The sequence below is a fragment of the Sander vitreus genome, chromosome 17 (genome assembly GCF_031162955.1).
Source record: "Sander vitreus isolate 19-12246 chromosome 17, sanVit1, whole genome shotgun sequence".
In the NCBI taxonomy this organism is placed as follows: Eukaryota; Metazoa; Chordata; class Actinopteri; order Perciformes; family Percidae; genus Sander; species Sander vitreus.
In genome coordinates this window covers 21,648,050-21,670,107 of record NC_135871.1, presented here as the reverse complement: position 1 = coordinate 21,670,107, position 22,058 = coordinate 21,648,050, and the positions used below count along the sequence as shown (strand labels likewise).

The 22,058-nt window shown below is 40.9% G+C and overlaps 1 protein-coding gene across 1 annotated transcript; it reads left to right on the top strand.

The window, feature by feature from the left end:
• Nucleotides 1-335: 335 nt before the first annotated feature.
• wapla (WAPL cohesin release factor a) lies at nt 336-21,594 on the top strand. The gene is made up of 20 exons (XM_078272778.1): nt 336-632; nt 1,824-2,240; nt 2,437-3,151; nt 4,782-5,089; nt 5,774-5,904; nt 6,954-7,049; nt 7,491-7,652; nt 9,488-9,624; nt 11,001-11,112; nt 12,040-12,270; nt 12,433-12,544; nt 12,691-12,788; nt 13,088-13,164; nt 13,616-13,791; nt 14,144-14,259; nt 14,383-14,613; nt 15,320-15,536; nt 17,302-17,390; nt 17,494-17,589; nt 19,534-21,594. Exons 2-20 carry the CDS (start codon nt 1,850-1,852, stop codon nt 19,597-19,599), a joined length of 3,561 nt encoding a protein of 1,186 aa, XP_078128904.1. The 5' UTR covers nt 336-632; nt 1,824-1,849; the 3' UTR covers nt 19,600-21,594.
• The last annotated feature ends 464 nt before the right edge of the window (nt 21,595-22,058 follow it).

Genomic DNA, 22,058 nt, shown 5'->3' with positions numbered 1-22,058 from the left:
AAATATTAAGAAATATGCCTATAAATCCATAATGTAGGTCCCTTATATTTTAAACCGTGCATAGTTTAAAGAATATTAAAATAATTTTAAACTAAACGATTTTTGATAAATTATCTGGAAGTTGCTTAATTTAGATAACCTGATTCCATGATTGTACCGTTTCTCCTTGGCACGTCTTCAAGTTTAAATCAACTAATGTGGACCTCCAGCGCCCCCTATCATTTATTATGGTTTCACTTTTTAACCAATCAGAGTCACGTTTGCTGACAGCGTCTCAAAGCACAAGAGAACCTGCCTGCCGCTGATTGGCCATTTCCCTTCTTGCGGCGCACTACAGAGGGGTCTTGCCAGGGAACGAAGAGGGAGGGGATATTTTAATGGCCGTCAGTAGCACTACCAAATGCAAAAAGTCCGGATTATCCACTATATTTAGACAATAGAGCTACGGGTGCGTTTTGCCCGCTTTTCTTTGGTAACGAACATTGCTCTTGGGGGTTGGAGATGTGTTTCTAGTGTTGTTTCTACTGCGGTAAACGGACTTTACCCGCTTGATTCGTGCGCGAGTGGGAGATCAGGCCCAACCGGCTGGCTAAAACACAAGCGGACGTTTAGCTAGTCGCCGGAGTTGAAAGGTAACAGTGTGTGCTGCTATTCTTTTGTACTCACAACGATGTTTAAACCCCAATCTCTGTATTCAAATGTGTAAGTTAAATGACTTGATCATATTAAAAACACAACATTTTACACATTTAATGCAGAAGTGTGAAATGTAAACAGGGGACTAACGTTAGCATAGTTTAGCAGTGTCGAAGCTAATGGCTAACTTTATAGCAACTTTACAAGCAGGAGCAGGCCTAGCTAGAGTTAACAGACGTATGTAATATTTACTGCCCTGTCACTGTGACATTAGGTAATGCAATTAATTCAAAGTTTTACTAAAGTTAATCCATCTGATAATCGTATTGCACATATACGATCGATAATGTTATTATGCTGCATTCACGTGCTCCTCGGATGGTCCCCTTTCCCGATTTGGAAAGTCGTTCTTTCGAGTTCGGTGTGTTATTTGTTGTGTTTCATTGCTCAGAGCAATTAAACAATAACGTTAGCGGTTTCCATTATACATTTCACATTGAATCTTTATAATAGTGATCTTGTCCCAGACTTGTTGCTGCATCAGTACATTCCCTAAAACCACTAAAATATTGCTTTAACGTTACCTGACTTGTTATCAGGGTTAATGCTTATAAATAACACAAACTAGGCCACTCTACGTGGACAGCAACTAACTGTTACAACTTGATAACATATTACAAATATGTGACGTGAACAAACGTATGTGCAATATGTGAACATTTGCTTTCGTCCACCATGTTGCTGCGTACTATGACGCCAACTCGGAAAGTCGTGTACCAGACAATTCTCCCTGGCTGTTTTGTAATTGCAGACTCATAGATGTACAGAATATGTTGTCACTTGGTGTATATCCTTATCTGTGAATAAAGATTGATAATAAAAAAAAGAAGTGTATCAGACATTTCGCCGACTTTCTGAGTTGTTCCGATTTGAGGGAGCATTCACGTAAATTCTCCCAGTCTGGAACAATTTTTTTCAGATTATTCCGACACCACTTTAATGCAGCATTCTATGCAAGCTTTGCATTTTGAGCTAGCGAGCTATCGTTAGTCATTCAACTTGGTGTTCTATCAACCAGAACAAGCCAAGGTAATTAATCCAACAGTGCCAGTGTGATCGTGGATGAATGCTTGTTCTTAAACGTTGTACAATGCTGCGTGTTTTATTTTCTCTTCTTCTATTCACAGGGAATATGTAACATAAAGCAACCGACATGACATCCAGATTTGGTAAAACATACAACCGCAAGGGAGGGGAGGCCAATTCGAAATTTGATGAGGTCTTCTCCAATAAAAAGCCAACACTGACCACCAAATGGGGGGAGACCACTTACAAGGCTCAGTTGGGGGGCAAGAGGCCTATTTTAAAACCTGAAGTTTCTGAGCTTTCCAAGAGGCCCAGGCTTGAGGACAGTGACAGCGACAGTGATGGAGACCCATTTGGGTTTGACAGCGATGATGAGTCCAAGACTGTAACCTCTCACGTGTCCCAGTCGAAAGTCAATGAAGGGGCTGTTACAAAGTCGACCGCAGTGCAGGGAGGTGGGGCAGCCACTGTTGTTACTTCCGCACAGGGCTCTGCAAGCTCAACAGCCACGTTCACAAGTAAGTAATCAATAATCTATAAACTAGACTAACATACCCAACATTGCCCCTGATTGTCTTGACGGTTAATTTACTATCTGTAGCCGACCTGTCATGCCATTATTTATCTCCACCTGTTTGATAGTGTCTGCTATCAATTTTGTGGCAATGTCTGTGTTTTCATATAACTATCCGTAATTGTCTTCTCCATTCACAGCCAAGCAAACATCCGAAGAGAGGGTTGTTAAAAATAACCAGACCTGGTACAGAAGTACATCAGATGGCAACCAGAAACCTGCATGCAAGGCCCCTTTGTCAGACACAGTCCCCTCTAATGATGAGAACCTCTCAGCGCCCAAGAGGCCCATCTCCTCCTCTCCGAATATGGTCACCTCCCTTAAACTTTTCACTGATGCACCCGGTGGTAGCAGAGACTTCCAAACCTCTTCCTGTTATGATGAACTGCCTTTAGAAGAAATGAAAGGTGCTGAGCTGGAGCCTCCCTCAGAGCCTCCACCAGAACCAGTGGACAACATCCCCCCTTCCCCATTTACCCTAAGAGCCTCAAACTGCAAGAAATACCAGCGACCCACCAGGTCAAGCAAAACGTCCTCTGAACCGGTGGAAAACAACAGCAACAAGCCCACTGAAACAGCGAGTGCCCAAGATAAACCCAACAGTGTCCTTTCTGCTAGCGCAAGTAGTACGGCTGCCAATGCTAAAACGGCAGCCAAGCCCGTAGGCAGGGGCGGCGGGAGGGTACGGGACTACACGGTTCTGCACCCTTCCTGTCTGTCAGTGTGCAATGTCACCATCCAGGACTCAATTGAGCGAGGCATTGATGAACTGGTCACCCCAGCTGTCCCTGCTGACCTTGGAGATGCAGGCCAGATGAAGAAGAAGTCAGATGCTCCTCCCCCCAAACCTACCAGGTAAGTCATTTCAATTTCTATGCGTCTTAACAACCTGCGTTGTGAAGAACATTACTAAAAAGTTGTCTTCAAAATCCTTTTTTCAAAGTTGGTATCTTTTAGCCTGACAAGCCAGACCCACATCAAGATGTTGGGTCTGGGAACTCACCATTGGCAGGGCTCAATCTGAGGAGCGGGATAAACAGTTGTCTTTCAAATTCCCTCGGCACTCATAGCCAACCAGAGCAACGCTAGTTGATAGATGAATAGATACTTTTGCCGTATCTGGTAGGCAAAACACATTTGAACACATCTTCCTTTTTTAAGAATGACTTCAGTGCTTAACTCCAAGTCTTCCAGAGTCGCGGCTAAAGCCCATTCAAAAGGCCGCTGTTCGCCAGCAGCAGCAGCCATCTTCAGGTTTTCAAGTAGCAGGGAATTCACGCGGAACTGTCGCAACTCTGCCGTCCTTATGTTAACCCCCACCGCCCACCGACTCTATACACGATGTGATTGGCTTGACCAGAATTTGTTTTTTCCAGCTCGCTAGGATGACCCTGGTGCGTCTAGATTTCTAGGCTAGGTATCTTTCTTAATTTTGGGGATATGGACAAAAACATCCCAATTTTCTTAGTTTAACAAAATTGATTACCGGTAGTTATTTAAGTAATTTGTGATATTTATCAGCTTCCATAAATTGTGAGTCATTCAGGATTTTGTAGTATTGAAATGTATAGTACCTTGCATACAAAGTCAAATGAGTCAGCCACTAATAATGAACATCACTTTTGTATTGCACTTCATTGTGCACTTATTCACACACGCTTTATAACAGTGGGGCTTTGAACATCCTGTCTGCAACTTCACTGGTTCCACAATTAGGACTGAGTTGTATGAAATATAATTTGTTCAGCCGCTGAGGAGCAAAATACACACTATTATAGGTAAAGGCCTTAATATCGATGTCTCAAGAGGTATAATCATTTGCTGCAAGGACTATATTCTAAAGATATGTCATGTACTTGGAGGTGTTACTCACTGACAAAAGCTAAATTGCTGCTTTGTGATAGTTTGACATTTAATGCAAGTTTGAAAGCTGTACACAAGGTTTTTGTTAGGTGGATCGGTTTGAAATATTACAGGGAAGGAGTAGACCTATTCCAGATTGGATATAGCACAGCAGGCTGAGCAAATTGGTCAACGATAGTGATGAATGTTAAGTCCTATGACTGATACCTAAGTCTAAAACAAAACTCAGAATTGCAGAGGATGGCACAAAGATACTCTAGATGGATGTTAATATCAATACCATTGCGTACAATGTCACATTACCCACCATGACTGAATTGACTTAAATTATATTAAGTAGAAAAATTATTTTCAATTTGACTGTCTATGTCAGCTCTTTGGAGACACTGCAATTAGTGTATGTGGTCTATTGTTATAGTATGCATCATGTTTGAGTGGTTTTCTGAACGGTTACATTGTGGTGTCTTCACTGTGAACGGTTGTCCAACTTTAAGACATGTTCTCTTCATTCATCATTTTTTGTTTTGCTTTGTCCTGCTCCAGTTTCCCTCTCTTTCCCACATCCTCAGTAAAAATCAATACAAACAAACATGAAACGAATCCTCTCACTGTATCTTCCCAGGTTTAGACCCACCCAGACAAAGACCAAGAAAACCAAGACTGAGACCAAGCTAGAGTTTTTTGGCTTTGAGGACAAAGAGGACCAGGGGGGTGAGGAGGGTCCAGAAGGTGGCATGGCAGGCAAGAGTAGCTACAAGATCAAGTACTTTGGCTTCGACGACCTGAGCGAGAGTGACAGCGATGAGGAGAGCTCTCAGACCAAAGAGAAAAAGGCCAAGAAGGCGGCTGCAGCCTTAGCTGCTCTGAGCTCCGGTGTGGACAGCCCTCATACCAGCGACTCTCAGGACAGCCAGGCCAGCAGCAATACAGGTGAGCTGATCCTTAATTTATAGATACATGGCCATTGAATCACTTTTAATTAGTCCCGCTTTGCCAGACCGTCCTTCACAGTGCTGTGGAGGAGGGTCTGGCGAGTCCACACAGAATTCCGGGATGGGGGAAAAAACGTGCTCTGGTTTATTGGCATTTCTTTAAACCAGTCACACTCGTCTTGGGCAGCGCTAAGCGCCGGACGGAGCCACGGTGCCGCTGCAAAATAGCCTCGGGACAGGAACTTGTTTTGGTGGAACATGTGTACATTCAGAGGTTGTTTTAGTCGTGCAACAGAAAACTCAGATTGGACAGATAGTCTAGCTAGCTGTCTGGATTTACCCTGCAGAGATCTGAGGAGCAGTCAACCATAGATCTCATTTTAAAATTTACAACCTAAATACAGCCCAAGGTAACGGACCTCCGGCCGAAATGAGGGCCATTCGGCAGAATTTCCGGCGGCACCTCAGCAATCCCAGAAGCGCAACGTCGTGGATGTATACTATTTTTAATTAACCTTGTGCAGTTTTGGTGATATTGTGATTAAGATATTTGTAGCCTGACAAGAAGCTTCTAAAACATGCACATTTTCCCCAAAACTTAAATAATTGATGACGCATCGGTCCAGTCCAATTATACTTTGGTGCTAGTTTCTCGCCATCAACAATCTGGTTTATCCAACAGATGCTTTTGACTTCTCTGATGAGTCCAGTCCGGGCGTCGCTGAGGGCCAAAAAGGACGCTCAGGGAAGCCAAGTGACAAATCCAAGGACATTGGCAGTGGACTCAAAAAGATCTTCAGTGGACCCAAAAAGGTATATGAGCATGTTTAGAAATATCTGTCTTTCTCTGCCTGCTTTTACTCAAAAGTAACTTTGTCATCTAATCTGCCTTCATGACTTCCCTCCTGGCCAGGGTTGATCTTGGGTCTGACACTGCTTGGCTTTGGACAGGCATTTCTTTTAATGTTATAGATGTTTAAATTACATTTACATAACAGAATACCCAGCTTGTCTAAAAATAGACTGATATAATATGAGAGAGGAGCGCATTAGAGAAAAATTGAGCAAGGGGGCGGGAAATAAGCTAAACTGAAAGCTAAATTTATGTTTGTTTTATCTAATGTAATTTTGTGATTCAGCTGTTATGTGTGCTAGAACTACAGTTGCAGACTTGAGGCTCTGAATGGAGATGCCCAGCGATTAACTTGTGACAGCAGTCTTGCATGAATGAGTTAAATGTGTGTTCAGTAGCACACAACGTACGTGGTCTTCCAGTGCGAAGGGGGTTTGAATATTACCTCTTGATCAGGCTCATCTGCTATATCAGAATAATATTTTCTGTAATGCCCGTATTTGCTCTGCTTATCTAGATCATGTTTTGCAGTAGCTTTGGGTTATTTGTGGTCTGTCTTCCTAATTCTTCGTGTTTACTGCTTCTACATCATCGACAAAAATCTGTTCTCCGTGTTGTCTTTGCAATATATAATTGAGTCGCACGATCTGTCATTTTTAGGAAATGTTTTGGGACTCTTGTGCTCCATTCAGAGGCTGCTGTTGTCTCAGTCCGTTGTCCTGATTGCAGCATGCAGTGTTTGTGTTGAGTTGTGCCAATTCACAACAACAACTTAAGCTTTGTGCTGGAATGGTTAATGGAGATTAACATGAAAGTGTTTCCACATGGTCTTTGTTCATGTATGGGTGGCAATGCTTATGGTGCTTAGAGCTTTGGGCGTCTGAACATTTCCATCACTAAATGAATGAATGAATGCATGACATGTACATGGTCCACTAACATTATACCAGGTGTTATGCTGTGTCTGTTTAGCTAACTAACCAATTCTTAAATTCTTATTGGTTTCCAGTCCCCTGCTAAAGCTGTGTACAATGCTCGCCACTGGAATCAACCTGAGCCTGAAGAGATCCCTGTGCCTCCACTCTCTCGATCTCAAACCGCTCCGGTAAGAAATTGTTCTCTGGCTGGTTATTGGTATAGAGTTTAGCCATTACTTTACAGTGTGCGAAAAAGGTAAATGTGTGATGTTTAAAGTTCTCGTTTGAAATGATTAAATTAATTCATTTTTGACACAAATTAGAAAGGAAAAAAATATTGCAGGGTATTATGTTAAACAAATATGAATAACTAATATCATTTATTTACAGAATTTTTCCATTCCTTACTGTCCACAACCCAGGGTATTGTTTATTGGTCTCTTAGTAGTCAACAGTTAATTTATCTAATCAGTTTCTTTCTGTTCACATCTGACATCTGTTAACAATGCTTATTAAAGACTTGTGTGCTTAACAGACTGTTCGGCTATGGTAAATCTTGCGGACATGTCGTTAAACAGATTTTGTTACTTTGGTATGATCCCCGCTTCTCCGCCTCTTTTCTTCCTCAGGCTGTTTTATCGTGCAGCAGCAAGGACAGCAACTCCCATAAAGATGATGGCTTGTTCAAAGCCCCTCCACCGCCGCCCAAAGTCACTAAGTCAGAGACTCTCCCCACGCGACTCAACCAGGATATTGTCACTGCGCTCAAATGCAGGAAGGAGCACAAGGAGGTGAGTCCGGAGCACACTGAGATTTTTTTAGACATCTGCTCAGGGGGGAAGGAGGCACTGCCTTTCGCAGCGTAATGCTTATTTGTGTTCAGTTTTTACTACATTTGTTGCATGTAGCTAAGAATTCAATCTCTTGTCATGGAAAAGCTCAAGCAGCACAACTCATTTCACATACGTAAAGAATATTCGGGAGACCTTGATGAATTGCACAGAAGCATTTAACGGACACTCAATTGAGGAGAAATTAGGATCACGCAGTACAATTTGGGTGCCATCCCATCTTCTGAAGTTCCTGTCTTCCTGTAGGTGCATTTAAACTCATGCTGGATGCGTTAAGTTTAGCTAAATCTTTTAAGGTAAACAAAGATATTGCGGGTGCCGTAAACATAGATGCTTAACCCAAGTTCATAGTTGAGCCTATCTCTCTCTCTGGGAAGTATGCTACAGTGTGTCAGGCCCCTTTTACCCTGTTTTCACCAAACTCTAAAAGGAGACAGTCCTGAAACAAAACATTCCGTTATCATGCAGCTGCCTACATTCCCTGAATCTGCATAGACACAAACATATTTATACATTATACATGGCTTAGTTTTTAGAGACTGACCTTATACTCTTGTGTCCTGACCTGTGACCGATGAATGACCTGATGTTGTCTAAGCTTATTTTTGTCTCTTCATACCATAACATGGTGTTTCTGGAAATTCCACCACATCTCTCTTACATACTCAGCCAAGCTGCTTTTACCCATTTGATGCAGGTTATACAGTACAAGAATAGCATTCATGTGATGCATGTCAAGCTCACTGTATGAACCCCTTTGTAGATTGGAGGTAGCAATGAGGACTGTAGCTGTTTAATTTAAACTGCCCTACAGTGCACAAACGCAGCATGACTGTTGATACTGGTAAACATATGGGGCCCTATTTTAACGATCTAAGTGCACGGTGTGAAGTGCATGGTGCAGCTGCATTTAGGGCGTGTCCAAATCCACTTTTGCTAGTTTGATGGCAGATAAACGGGTCTGTGCGCCAGTTCAAAAGGATTGTACTTTGTGGCTTAATTAATCATAGTTGTGTTTTGGGCGCAACATGCACTAAGCCAATCAGAGTGTCATCATTCCCTTTTAAATGCCAGGTGTGTTTGTACCTTGGTGCATTGCTATTATGATGGCAGATTTGCTGAGCAGGAAGGAGAGAAGAAACTGATCTGCTCGTGCGAGAAGTGAACGTGCACGAGCAGATCATAGCATAATACTATTTGATATTGTAATATCTTTATTTTTAATCTTTCGCATGTTTGTGTGCTGCTGCGCGTCCCTGTGTGTGTACACCTAGGCTCGCACTGTTCACATGACTAAGCGCATTTTAATAATGCACTGTTAAAATAACGCTATTTACTTTAGACCAGGTTTTTGTTGGTCAATGGCGCGATCACTTCCAGCTGCCTCAAGATAGCAATACGCCAAGAATTCACCTGAACACACCTCCCTGTAAGACCAGCACGCCCATGGGCGCAAAGATGGGCGCAGGTGCATTAGCTATTTAAACGATGTGGGCGCTGGACGGTCTCAAAATAGCAAAGACACTTGCATCGGGTTTTGCGCCGCCGGATGCAAGATAGGGCCCATAGAGTCAACTGCTGAACAGGCCCTAACTCCACAGGCTGAGCTATTATTGATGATGGGTATTAGCACAGTCAGCTATTGCTGGTGATGGAACCAATACTGGGGACTTCAACAATGAGAGCAATTCTCTCACTGTGTTTGTTGATCGTGACTCTGGACAGATGCACTGCTTCCCAATTACCTGTAATTAACTCCATTCCCCTTCTACCAGCTGTACACGGTGGTGCAGCATGTGAAGCACTTCAATGACGTGGTGGAGTTTGGAGAGAATCAAGAGTTCACAGATGATTTTGAGTACTTGGAGACAGGGCTGAAGAGCAGTCAGCCACTCAACACAAGATGCCTTAGGTAAGTGGAATAAACACTTAGTGCTGCCTTTTCTGTGCAGTTCTACAGAGGTGTGCTTAGATGCTCTGACATATATTTCTTTTCTAGTGGCATCCTGATGGTACTGATTTGTATGGGGACCAAGTACCTCACTTAGTTGATTGAATGGTACAAGCTCCTGTCACCTAACGTTAGTTCATGTAACCTAGTATTAGCCTAGCCTATTCATAAAGCAATTACAGGAACAGCTGCTTTAGTTCAATTCAATTTTATTTATAGTATCAAATCATAACGAGTTATCTCGAGACACTCAGAGTAGGTCTAAACCACACTATAATTTACGAAGACCCAACAATTCCAGTAATTCCCCCAAGAGCAATCATTGGCAGTAGCTAATGTGGCGAGGACAAACTCCCTTTTAGGAAGAAACCTCGGACAGACCCAGACTCTTGGTAGGTGGTGTCTGACGATGCCGGTTGGGGGGGGGGTGCTGAACAGTGGCAATAATAGTCACAAAGATAATGAAACAGTGACTACAAATGGTAGTCGTAGTAGTTCATGTCATAACAGGGCACTGAAGGGGCGTTACAGGATGTAGCATGGCACAGCACAGCATGGGTGGGCGTAGCAAGACGCAGACACTTGGCAGGACGCAGCCGGACACTGCAGAGCATCGCCGGACACTGCAGGGCATTGCAGAGCGTAGGACCACACTGACAGCTCCAACCAAGATTGTGGTGCCACCCTAATCCAAGGGAATATTCTGGGCGGGAAAAAGAAACATAAGGACTCCGGGGAGTAAACTCCCCAGGGCTAGGTTAGTAACAAGCATTTCGGGGGCAAGGATGCACACAAATGGAAACAGATGGAAAGGGAGAGGAGAGAGCAGCTCGATTCGTCACAGGATCATAGTTGATCAAAGCTTTTGAAATTTGATTCTTAAATAAGACAAAACTGATAAATATTCTAACCAAGAGCAACAGGAGGTAGCGATACAAATTAAATGTTTAAAGAGACCACAGAGAATGTCAAGTTAACTCAAATGTCTTGTTCACGTGCATTATACAGTGTTTTTGCACTTCTTAATGACAAATCATCCACTAGATTCATCCACACTTAAAGTTGTTTTTTTAATTAACACAAAAATAATTAGCCCTATAGAGGTAGTATGTGTACCTATATTTAGCGTTGCTCTCTGCCTTCTTCTGTTTATGCATCTCACTTTTATGCGTCTCACTTTTATTTCCACCAACATTTCCACCATGTTGGGCTAATATGCTGAGATTAAGCTTGTTTTTCTGTAGTCTGATAAATCACACGGCTACATTTGTTGTGAAAACAAAGTCCACTCAGGCAAGACCACCTTGAATGTGTTTCTATTCCTCTCACTGCTGCAGTATAATCAGCCTGGCCACACGGTGTGCCATGCCTGGTTTCAGGATGCACCTGCGGGCCAGAGGGAAAGTGGCGCAGGTCTTCAAAATGCTCAGTGATGCTCCACAACACCCGGTCAGTAAAACTCTTTTCTGTCACCTGCTTTTTCAATGTCACGTTGTCACATCTCTCTCAAAAAAATGTTTTTTTTAACTAGTGACAAATGGTAATAAGTTTTGCCACTTTTAAATAATTGCTGCTTTAGTTGTTTACTTAGTACTTTGTAAATATATTCCCTTAAGTTTCAGTTCCAAAGTTTGTAATCCTTGTGTTTTATGGGAGTTTGAACCATGAATCTTAGCTGGTGCTGGTGTCGGGGGTTAGACGAGAAATAGACTGACTCATCTGATTCAACAAGTAAAAATCATTTGATTTCAGAAACTACTGCCCGAGTTTGTCAATGCGGTTTTTAATGTAGTTGTTTTCATTTAGTTGCATCTTAAAAATGCACAAGTCATTGTTTCATATATACACTGTATTAATGTATTGTTCAATGTATAGCATGACGCAAGACATGCATTGTTAGTCTGTTCTGTCAACATTGTTGCTAAATTGTCTTAAGTAAAGCCTTAAGTAACAAGCAATAGCAATGTGATCTGCATGTTACAGAGCAGCTTTACAGTATAAAAATGAAGATTGAATTTTGTTTTAGTATCTTGATCAACACCTCTGCAATATTTGCTAATGAAGAGGGTGTTAAGTGTTAAATGTCTACATGCTGCAGTTATTTAAAATTCATAACTTATTAAATTCATATAAAAGCATTGAGGTCTTCTTTACAGTTTCAGTTATGCAGTTTTTTTTTTTTTTTTAGAGACGTTTCTCTGTTGCACAGACGCAAACACGAGTGTTTTGAAGCTGTGTTTCCTAATTTAGAGAATGTTGTACTGATAGTGGACAGGTATTCAGATTTTTCCAGCTGGTCCAGGGTGTTCAAATATACACATACGTATGTATGCTCTGCACCACTTTTGTAATCGCCTTTCTCTACCTTTATATCAGAACCTTGGTCTGTGCACGGCTGCTCTGATGTACATTCTGAGTCGGGATCGTCTTAACATGGATCTAGACAGGGCTTGTCTGGAGCTTATGATCAAGCTGCTAGAACTGGACCAGGACTACTCGGCTCACCAGGATCAGCTCACCGCAAAGGAGGTGGAAAAAGTCAAGGAGAAGATCAGGAAGCTGTGCGAGACCGTGCACAACAAGCACCTCGACTTGGAAAACATCACGGTGGGTTGCGTGTTATCAAATAGTGTAGTTATCAAAAAATTTGCTCATGTCCTCATTACTCAGTACTCGGATGTTTAGGTTTTCCAGTATGAAAAAATGTGTCATGGCAAATAAAAGTGTATGCAGGATATTTCAGATTTGACATGTTTTTTTTCTGTGTAGACGGGCCACCTTGCCATGGAGACATTGCTCTCTCTAACCTCCAAGAGAGCCGGGGATTGGTTCAAAGAAGAGCTGCGACTACTGGGCGGTTTGGACCATATTGTAGACAAAGGTAGGATGCATTGTACGTAGGTGAGCAGTTTGCAAGTCTCTGTACTTGTGTATAAGATTTGCTTTCCATTTTCAAGTTTAACAGCTGTTGACTTTTATGTGTCTGTCAGGATGTGTAATGTGCTTTTGTGTTTTGTGGTACCACAGTTAAAGAGTGTGTGCAGAACCTGAGCCAAGAGGATGACAAGGAGAACCTTGTAGCGTCTTTATGGGGGGCTGAGAGGTGTCTGAGAGTACTTGAAAGTGTAAGTACTGCTCTGTTAAGTTGGGGTTCCTCTTTCACCAAAGTCATACAAGAGTGACACTCAAGGACAAGAGTAATTGAGTACTGTAAAGTGGATGGTAACTTTTCATTACCTTTTTTATGAAAAAAAACAAAACAGTTTCTTATCAACTATTTCACATGAAATGATTGATGAATGATCAAAGGTCTGAACCGAACAAAGTTGTTTCCCCTCATTTTCTGTTTCTCATCTCTTTTTCGAGCCTTTCAATGTAGCTCTCCCCTCCTATTGATTTTATTTCTTTCATCTTCTGCCAACAGGTGACAGTGCAGAACCCAGAAAACCAGGGTTACTTGATTGCCTACAAAGACTCACAACTCATCGTCTCCTCTGCCAGGTGAGGACCAGATACAGCTAGGAGCTATTATTGACTGGACACGGACACATACTGAGACACTGACTAAAATACAATCAGTTTACCTTTGTACTTTTGTACCCATCACATTTCACATTGTCCTCGGGCGTGTTATGGCTCTTTTTACTTGCTTCACCTTATTGAAGTAAAGGAATAAGTATTAAAGCTCAAACCCTACAGTAATAGACAATTGCATAACTATCTCCCTGATTACCATCATTGTTAGCATGTGAGCCAATACGGATTCAGCAAATTTGGATCTGACAAAAAAATGATTACTATTTCTGTATTGGTGGATACACAATTCCATTTAGGGTTGTCATATAAAGGGAATCTGAGTTTTAAAAATCTGTTGATGTTCATCTCTTCCTTCTCTGTCCTTCACCCTTACGCTTGTTTTCTTCTTGTTTCTTCTTCTTCTTCCTTTCACCAGAGCTTTGCGGTACTGTGAGGATATGATTCAGCGTTACAGCAGAGCATTAAACAACAGCTCTCTGTCATTGTCGGGTGCAGCGCTGCCCCACTGCAGCTTCAGTAATGTGGGCAAGGCTGTGGAGGACTGCATGAGGGCCATCATAGGAGTGCTGCTCAACCTTACCCACGACAATGGTATTCTCCATTTACTACTTTATATTTTTTGCTTGTGCTTTTGTTTGCCTTTTTGTTCTGTGTTTGACGCTTTTATCTGGCATTTGTGGATCTTAAGCGCTGGACAATGACTCAGTATTATGGCTTATTGTTTGTGTGATGTGATGCATAACAATGAAGCACAGTTTATTGCATTAAACAGCATTTTCATTATGTTATATTGCATTATTTTTCAATATTGTGATTTATAGTACCAGTATTGGACTATATTCTTATTATTGTGCTTATATAAATCATATTACTCAGGCTTCAGTTGCTTACTAGGGTATTGACTAGTATGAGCAGAGGTTAATAATTTATTATTTATCTGCAGAGTGGGGAAGCACTAAGACAGGTGAGCAGGAACAGCTGACCGTAACTGCTCTGAATTGCGTTCTCCGAGTTCCACGCTACATCCCCCACGAGCAGCGCTTTGACGTGCGAGTACTGGTAAGGCGCTCTTGAACAAAACACCACCACATAAAAGATATTCTACCAACCCGTGTTTGCTCTATGTACGTCTGTTCCTGTGTGGACGCGTGTCTTATTTGTGTATTTTGTTGTGTATACCAGGGCCTGGGTCTACTAATTAACCTTGTGGAGTATAGCTCCAGAAACCGCCACTGTCTGGTGGACATGGAGTACACAGTCGATGACACCTGTCTGGAAGACAGCCTGATGCAGCCTGCTGACCAAACCCAATCTGACACAGCGGCAGCGTCGGCACCGCCAGGCACAGCTGAGACTCAGGGAGACGGAGCTGTCAGACCCAAGGCCTCTGGTGCTTTGGCTGCCCTGGTACAGGTATGAATTGTGCCAGGACTCATTAATACATATTTTAACAGTCCTTTTGTTTCTTTTGTCTTGGCTACAGGCCAGGTCATCATTTCTTTTGAAGTAAGGATGTGAGCAGTGATGTAGTTAGTGATGAGCAGTCATGAGGGAAAAAGTCAAAAATGTTGTATTGTATGAACAGGTGAGACAGTTTCTCACATGTTTTCTCAGGGAGACAGTTGAGAGTTGAAACATTACTCTGATACTGTAATAAATATGGATGATACTATATTGCTCTATCATCGTTTCAAAATTTCCCTCTGTGCTACATGCCCTACGACACATTCACAAGCTGTACTGTTGACTGCATTTTAAGTAAAGTCTGAACTTGCATACATTTTACAGCCTAAACACTGTAATAAGCCAATCGATGCACACTCATTTGTGGATTTGAAATTCAAGATAAAAATGTGATTTTAATATTTTTTGCTTTATTATTGATATTGCCTTAACCAACTCCTTTCCCAACTGACTTGTTAGGTTTTCTAAGAGGGGAACGTTAAGAGCGAAGTAGTGATTTACTTTAAAATTACACACACATTTTTTCACATTCCCAGTTGCTTTCTGAACTGCTATCCCTTTATTCCCTTTTAAATTATGAAATCTGCTGTGTTACTTGGCTCCAATTAAAAAGTTTGTGTTTGGAGTTCACACTGTTTTTCTCTCTACATCGCAGCTCTTCCTGGAGAGGGAGCGCGCTGCCATCCTGGCTGAGGCTAAGACTGACGACCTCATCAGTGAGGCGCCCAAGCCGGCACTGGACCAAAGCGGAGAGTGGCAGGAGACGTCGGGAGAGATCCAGTGGGTGGCAGCCGAAACCAACGACAGCCAAACTGAAAAGAAAGAGGAGGAGAAGAAAGAGGAGGAGGATGAAGAGTTGGATCTAAATAAAGGTAGACGTTTGTGTTTGAAGTTGTGCGCGTGTAAGAGGAGCTGTTTTTAGCTACAGCAAAAATCATAATCTAGATACATGTGGTTAATGTTGCAGTTATGATTACTACGTGGCCTTAACCTTTTTTGCTTCTCAACTAATTAAGGAGCAAGAATTTGGAGACAGCAGGGTGGGGTTTCTTTCTCTTCCACCAAACTGCAGTATACCACTGGATTACAAAGCGTTTAAACAGTATATATCCAATAGAGCTGAAGCGATTAGTTGACTGATCAATTAATGATGGGTGGAAATTCTATTATCAAAAGTTCCAGGTTCTCAACAGACTTTTTTTTTTTTTTCAACCATTTTCTGATATTGTAAAGACTAAACTAAAGCCAGACCGATATATCGACAGGCTGATATTAGGCATTTTCCAAACTATCGGTATCGGCATTTATAAGTGAATTAAATGAATATTTAAAAAATATAATAAAAACGGACAAAACACCCTTCAACCATGTTATGTGTTGGCGTTGCATAGTTTGTCCACCAGAGGGCGCTCTACAACGTCTCTGTTTGGCAACACTCAGTAGTAGTAGTAGTAGTGTTTAACCCTTTAAAGTGCCCATATTATGAATGTGTCCTGCCTTCAGTCTCCGGGTGAGCTGTTCAAAATCTGCACGGCTTTCTACGTCACTAGCCGAGACGAGGGCCTAACCGTTAGCATGCTAGCTCGTTCTCAATGGCAAAACACTGCTGCAACACACACAAATTCACCCTAATCTACAAAATAAATTGTATAGAACTACTTACATGTCCCTGTTCTGCAGGTATTCCACACAAAGTTGGAAGTGCGCCCTCATTTAGAAGAAGTCTCCCGGCTAATGTGTGAAAATAGGAGCTGCAGCAATGTGCAGTAGAACAAAAATATGGTGTTTTTTTGAAAATTAAACCATGTAAACCATTTCTGGTACAACCTCAAAATACAATTATGAACCTGAAAATAAGCATAATATGGGCACTTTAAGTTTCATATCTTAAGTTTGTATTTTTATACATTTTATTTATCAGAACTTTATATATTTTGATGTTCCTCTGTTCTGACAATAAAACCAACAAGTTTATTTTTAAACTGCATTATCATATTTTAGGACTCATAAATAACTACAAATAACTGTTAGGGAAATCTAACCGTTCGTTTTGTTACGCGTTTCTGGATTTAAAAAAAAAAAAAAAAATCCTTTATCGGTCGGGCTCTAGACCAAATGATGAATCGAGAAGGTAATCTGCAGATTATTCTCTTTTGAAAATAATCATTAGTTGCAGCCCTAATACCCACAGTATTTCTCTGCAATTGAGCTATTTTATGTTGTATAGGAAACTGTGCAGGCACAGGGACATCACTCCATTGCAACCAGTGAATGCACACCATTTGTGTTCACAGTATACAGCTCATATACTGCGTAGCTGTATTGTTCATATGGTTGAATCACAAGTTGTGAAATGCAATCCAGTGCTTTACCTTTTTGCTGTTCCATTGAATGTGGCCACCAATAAGCACAGTAAAACAATTAGGACTTAATGGCTCTATTAGTGACTTCCCCTGAATGTTTTAGCCTCCGTACCTGTTGGGTAACTGAGCAGTGAATTACAGCCACAAAGTCCTTCTCACAGGGATGTTTTCAGCCAACCTTCTATTCTCACCATGAGAGTTGAAACCCTCTTCCCCAAAAGAATATGTATCTGTAATTGTGCATTTTTTCCTTTCTCCCTTGTGTTTGCTGTAGCTCTGCAGCATGCAGGCAAGCATATGGAGGACAGTATCGTTGCCTCCTACACCGCTCTGCTGCTGGGCTGCCTCTGCCAGGGAAGCCAGGTGAGAATATCGGACGCAGATATACGCAATATGATTTTTAAGATTATTTTTCCTCGTCAAACACATTCATGTCTTTGCTCCCCTACCTTTCCGTCCCTCTCAGACAAATGCGACTACTGTGAGAGAGCATCTCCCTAAAGGGGATTTCTCCATCATGACAGAAATGCTGAAGAAGTTCTTGAGTTTCATGAACCTCACTGTGAGTATGACGGACCTTCTGACCTCAGCATTGCATGATGATGCTGTCACCATTATGATAAAAGAAACAAGTCCTATACATTAGAATGAAATCATAGCGTAGTGCTATAGTGACAAGTTGAATCGATTTCCAAACTAAAAGATAAGCCATCATTTTAACGCTGACATCAGAGGTACTTTTTGTAAGCACCCAAAAGTGTTGCTGCAATCCTAGCTCCAGGCATATTATTATATTTAAGTTACCAAAGTCCCTTTAATTGGACTCACTGTGGCCTGGATCAAATACACATTTTTGAGGGCCAGTAATTCCATATTTCCTTTTTAGTTTAGAATATAATTGCAGGGTTTGATCTTGTTTTCTCTGCACCTTCATTTGGCTCCTTTCTGAGTAAATACTAGAATTTAGATGAAAATGGAAGCTTTTACTCCTGTTTATTTAATTGATGCAGAGATTGAGGAATGCATCATGTCTGAAATGCCTGTGAAAACCAATACATGAAAATGCTCTCTAACTTATCGCTAATTTCAAATATCTCAATAGCTTCTTAGCCAGTTTAAAGCCTACTGCACACCGAGCCGATAATCGGCCGTTGGACAGTCTGGCGAGGTCAGTGACTCGAGTCTGTTCAGTGTGTTCCGTGTCGTCGTCCGTCCAAGTGGCCGTTGGCCTTCATTTTGGCCGATTTGACGTGTATAATCGGCGGGGCGGGCACTGCCAGCAGTCGGACTCAAATGACCCATCTGATTGGTAGAGTGCTAACCCGGAAACGGGGAGCGGAATGAGCGTGACTAGAGTCTCTCAAAATCTGACAAATCTTTTAAACTGACCTTTGTCGATCTGAAATGAAGCCTGCTGTTATGCAGACATATTACGTCTCGTCGCTTTGGTGTGTTCTGAGTCACTTTTTTGACCAACTCGGGGAGACTGATCAGTCCAACTGCCTTTTCTGCCGAGGGTCGGCCGTCTGGTCTGTGTGTCTGGGCCTTAAAATCACTTGCACAGCCTCTAGCCACTTAGCTTTGTCATAGAGCTTTTGTGGCAGTAATGTGCCATTATAATACAAAATGTGACCAATAAATTATCAATGAAAAATGATTAGTGTGTATCCAAGCAGCATAATTGAAGTAGTAATATGAAGGATGATTTAAAAATAAGTTGAGCATAGAGCCCCACCGGTAAAGGATTTTTAAGGCCGATATCGATACAAATATTTGGTGATTTAAAAATCATATATATATATATATATATATATATATATATATATATATATATATATATATATATATATATATATATATATATATATATATATATATATATATATAAAAAAATCCAGAAATGTGTAAAGAATACATTTATAATAAAATATGATAATGCAGTTTAAAAATAAACTTGTTTGTTTTATTATCACAACAGAACAGAGGAACAACAAAATATATTAAAGTTCTGATAAATAAAATGTATAAAAATACAAACTTAAGATATGAAAGTTAAAGGGTTAAACACGAGTGTTGCCAACAGAGACGTTGTAGAGCGCCCTCTGGTGGACAAACTATGCAACGCCAACACTCATAACATGGTTGAAGGGTGTTTTGTCCGTTTTTATTTTTTAAATATTCATTTATTGGCCATTATAAATACCGATAGTTTGGATAATATCGGCCCGCCGATATATCGGTCGGGTTCTTGTTGAGCATTAATATTAAGCTGAGCAGTCACACAGTCACATATGTGCATTTTCCAGCAGCTTTGAAAGTGACACATCCTGTCAGAGCTGAAGACTGGAAACATCTGTTTAATAAATATCGCCTTTTCAAGTCAACAGAAGCACAAACATCCTCCAAAGACCCTCACTGTGCCTCAAGACCTCACAAGTATAGTAGTACATGTTAGCAAACTCACACTCTCCTTTTTGTTTTTTTCTTATTCTGTCTCTGCACACAGTGTGCCATGGGCACCACAGGACAGAAGTCTATCTCACGGGTCATCGACTACCTGGAGCACTGTTAACAGACAGCCAGACGGGGAACTCTCAGTCTGCACGTTAAAAGGATCCCAGGCTATACTGGTACCCCTTAACCAACAGGAGCCACAAGAGGTCATTGGAGACTCGGCAGCGTTGCTTTGACTTCACCAGATCACCCAATGCTGTGATCACTCTGAATTGTTACAGCTAAACCCCCTCTCTGGAGCACAGCCTGAACCAAAGCCCTGCTAGCTGACAGACATGCAGATTTCTTCCGTTCCACTCAACTAACGCCACATTCACAGTCAGAAGATTCATCCTCAGGTTACTGGGAATCGGGCAGGGGCTAGGCTAAAGTTTAAAAATACTCTGTGGAATGTCAAACTTGAAGACGGGCTCAAAGAAGAGCTCTTCTTAAAACGTCCCAAAAGGTTTGACAGTCACAGGCCACTGAGGTGGAGTCTCCTGTCTCACTGCCTGCTCTCGATTCCTGGTAGCTTAGCTGGAGTGTGAACCTCTGAATCAAATTTTATGGATCATTACATTTTAATCTTTACTCATCCACATCAAAGCAATGGGTGAAATCCTTGATTAGCATGAAAAACAATCAGTTTCATGGATAGAATGTCTCTACGTGTAAACTCATGTGGAATGATTTTTTTTAAATTTTTTTTTTTAATATGCATACTTTCATTTACCTACATTTTTGCAGTTGGTTTGAATGTTTAAGGGAAGGAGAGTTGTTGGTTTTTTTTTATTTTATTTTTTTTTATCTTAGATTTTTATGTTCTCATTCTGCACGTTTTAACTGTGCAAGTTCATAGGCGTTTTCTTACGTTTTTAGATTTTTCTTTGTTCCTTGAGGGCATTTTTTTTTTCTCTCACCCTAATTGAATGAAATACTTTGAAAGAAATCAGGACTGTGTGACTTAGCGACTTTAATAGGGTGTCCTTTATTTGACTTATAATGGCACTTGGAAATTACGCGCTATTGTGAATTTTAGATTTCCTTCTCACCCATTATCATTTTGGTCATATTTTATACTTTATACTTTTGTTTAGCTTTATTTAAAGTCCAATTAATTCAAGAGTATGTAATTACAGTATGCATTGAAACTCACAGGTATAACAGATGTGATGAATTACGCATAAAATTGATGGTTGTGCTTCCTTTTTGAATTTGTAATGAAAAACATTATTATTATTATTTTTTTTTTTTAAATGTATTTAATTTAATGCTTTCTCCTTTGTAAATGCAAAGTCTTTGCCTAGTGAGATGCCATTTGTGTCTAAAGTTTCACACCATGATTCATTAAAATGTATCCCATGTGACACAGCTCAGTGGTTGGACATGATTACATGTATCTTACAGAATTTGCTTAATTATGGTTTTGGCTTAAACACGCAAAATTTCAACAAAACTTGCATTTAATAAAATGGGAAGTGCTTTTTATTCTCATGTTAATTGACATGGGGGATTTCCTGATGGTTTCTGTATGTCCAGCCACTTGTAGCGTCATGTTTTTACTCTCATTGTGATGTGTCTGCATTAGACAACATTCATTAAGCTCCCATTAATTTATTCTTTTATGGTGTCATTTTACCTGTAATGATGATGCACATGATCCTTCAAAACTCTGTCTTGTACTGCTCACATGTACGATCACTGATTTGAATGACAGCCATACCTGTATAAGCAGATTAGTTTTATCTGGTTTGTAGGGCTGCAGTTAACATGGTTGAAACTGTGTTTACTGTTAATTACTTTGCAAAACTCTGGTCTGAATGGAATTTTAGAATGTAAATACTCCTGTACATAGCGGTTAATGGACATTTAAAAATGAGTAGACTACTTCTTTTTTTTTCCCTGAAGCTGATATTTTTATTTTATACAATATTTCTGAGTTGTCATTTGAAAAAACAAAAATTGCAGGAAGAGGAAAAAAATATTTGTACCCGTTTCAAGGACATTGTCTTTGGTTACATGTAAAAAGTTGTATCTCAAAAAGAAAAGAAAAAAAAAACAGTTGCTACTTTCAGTACACCCCCTATGTGTTTTCTTCTTTGAACTGTTTGAACAACAGGAATCCTTTCTTTTCATGCATGCGTGCAATCAATCCCCGTTTCTTTCTCATCCCTGACAAAGTGGCTGGGATGGAGCGAGACAGCCAGCGTTGGTGTACTTATCACATTCAGCGGTGAGTTTGTGGACACGGACCCTCAACTTAACTGACTGCCGCATAATGGAAACAAAAGATTCTTGTTGTAGTTCCTAGCTGAGAGACAAACTTACAAATAGCTCGGGGAGCCTGGGTCATGTAGTGAAATGCTATCTGGCAACACTGATTCCACGCAGGCGACAGCTGTGTTAACTGTAATACAACAAGCAGGTACAAATGCAGGCTTTAAAGCAGAAAAGCCATGAATTGTTGGGTAACACGTGTGTTAAACGGTGCACAAATGACATGTAATTATGTCTGGTTGCATGCATGTATATGATTAG

Bases quoted from the DNA above. Each gene is read 5' to 3' on its own strand.
- wapla (XM_078272778.1), top strand. From the start codon at position 1,850: ATGACATCCAGATTTGGTAAAACATACAACCGCAAGGGAGGGGAGGCC. The intron at 7,050-7,490 runs GTAAGAAATTGT...TTTCTTCCTCAG, and splicing joins CTCGATCTCAAACCGCTCCG to GCTGTTTTATCGTGCAGCAG. The intron at 12,545-12,690 runs GTAGGATGCATT...GTGGTACCACAG, and splicing joins GGACCATATTGTAGACAAAG to TTAAAGAGTGTGTGCAGAAC.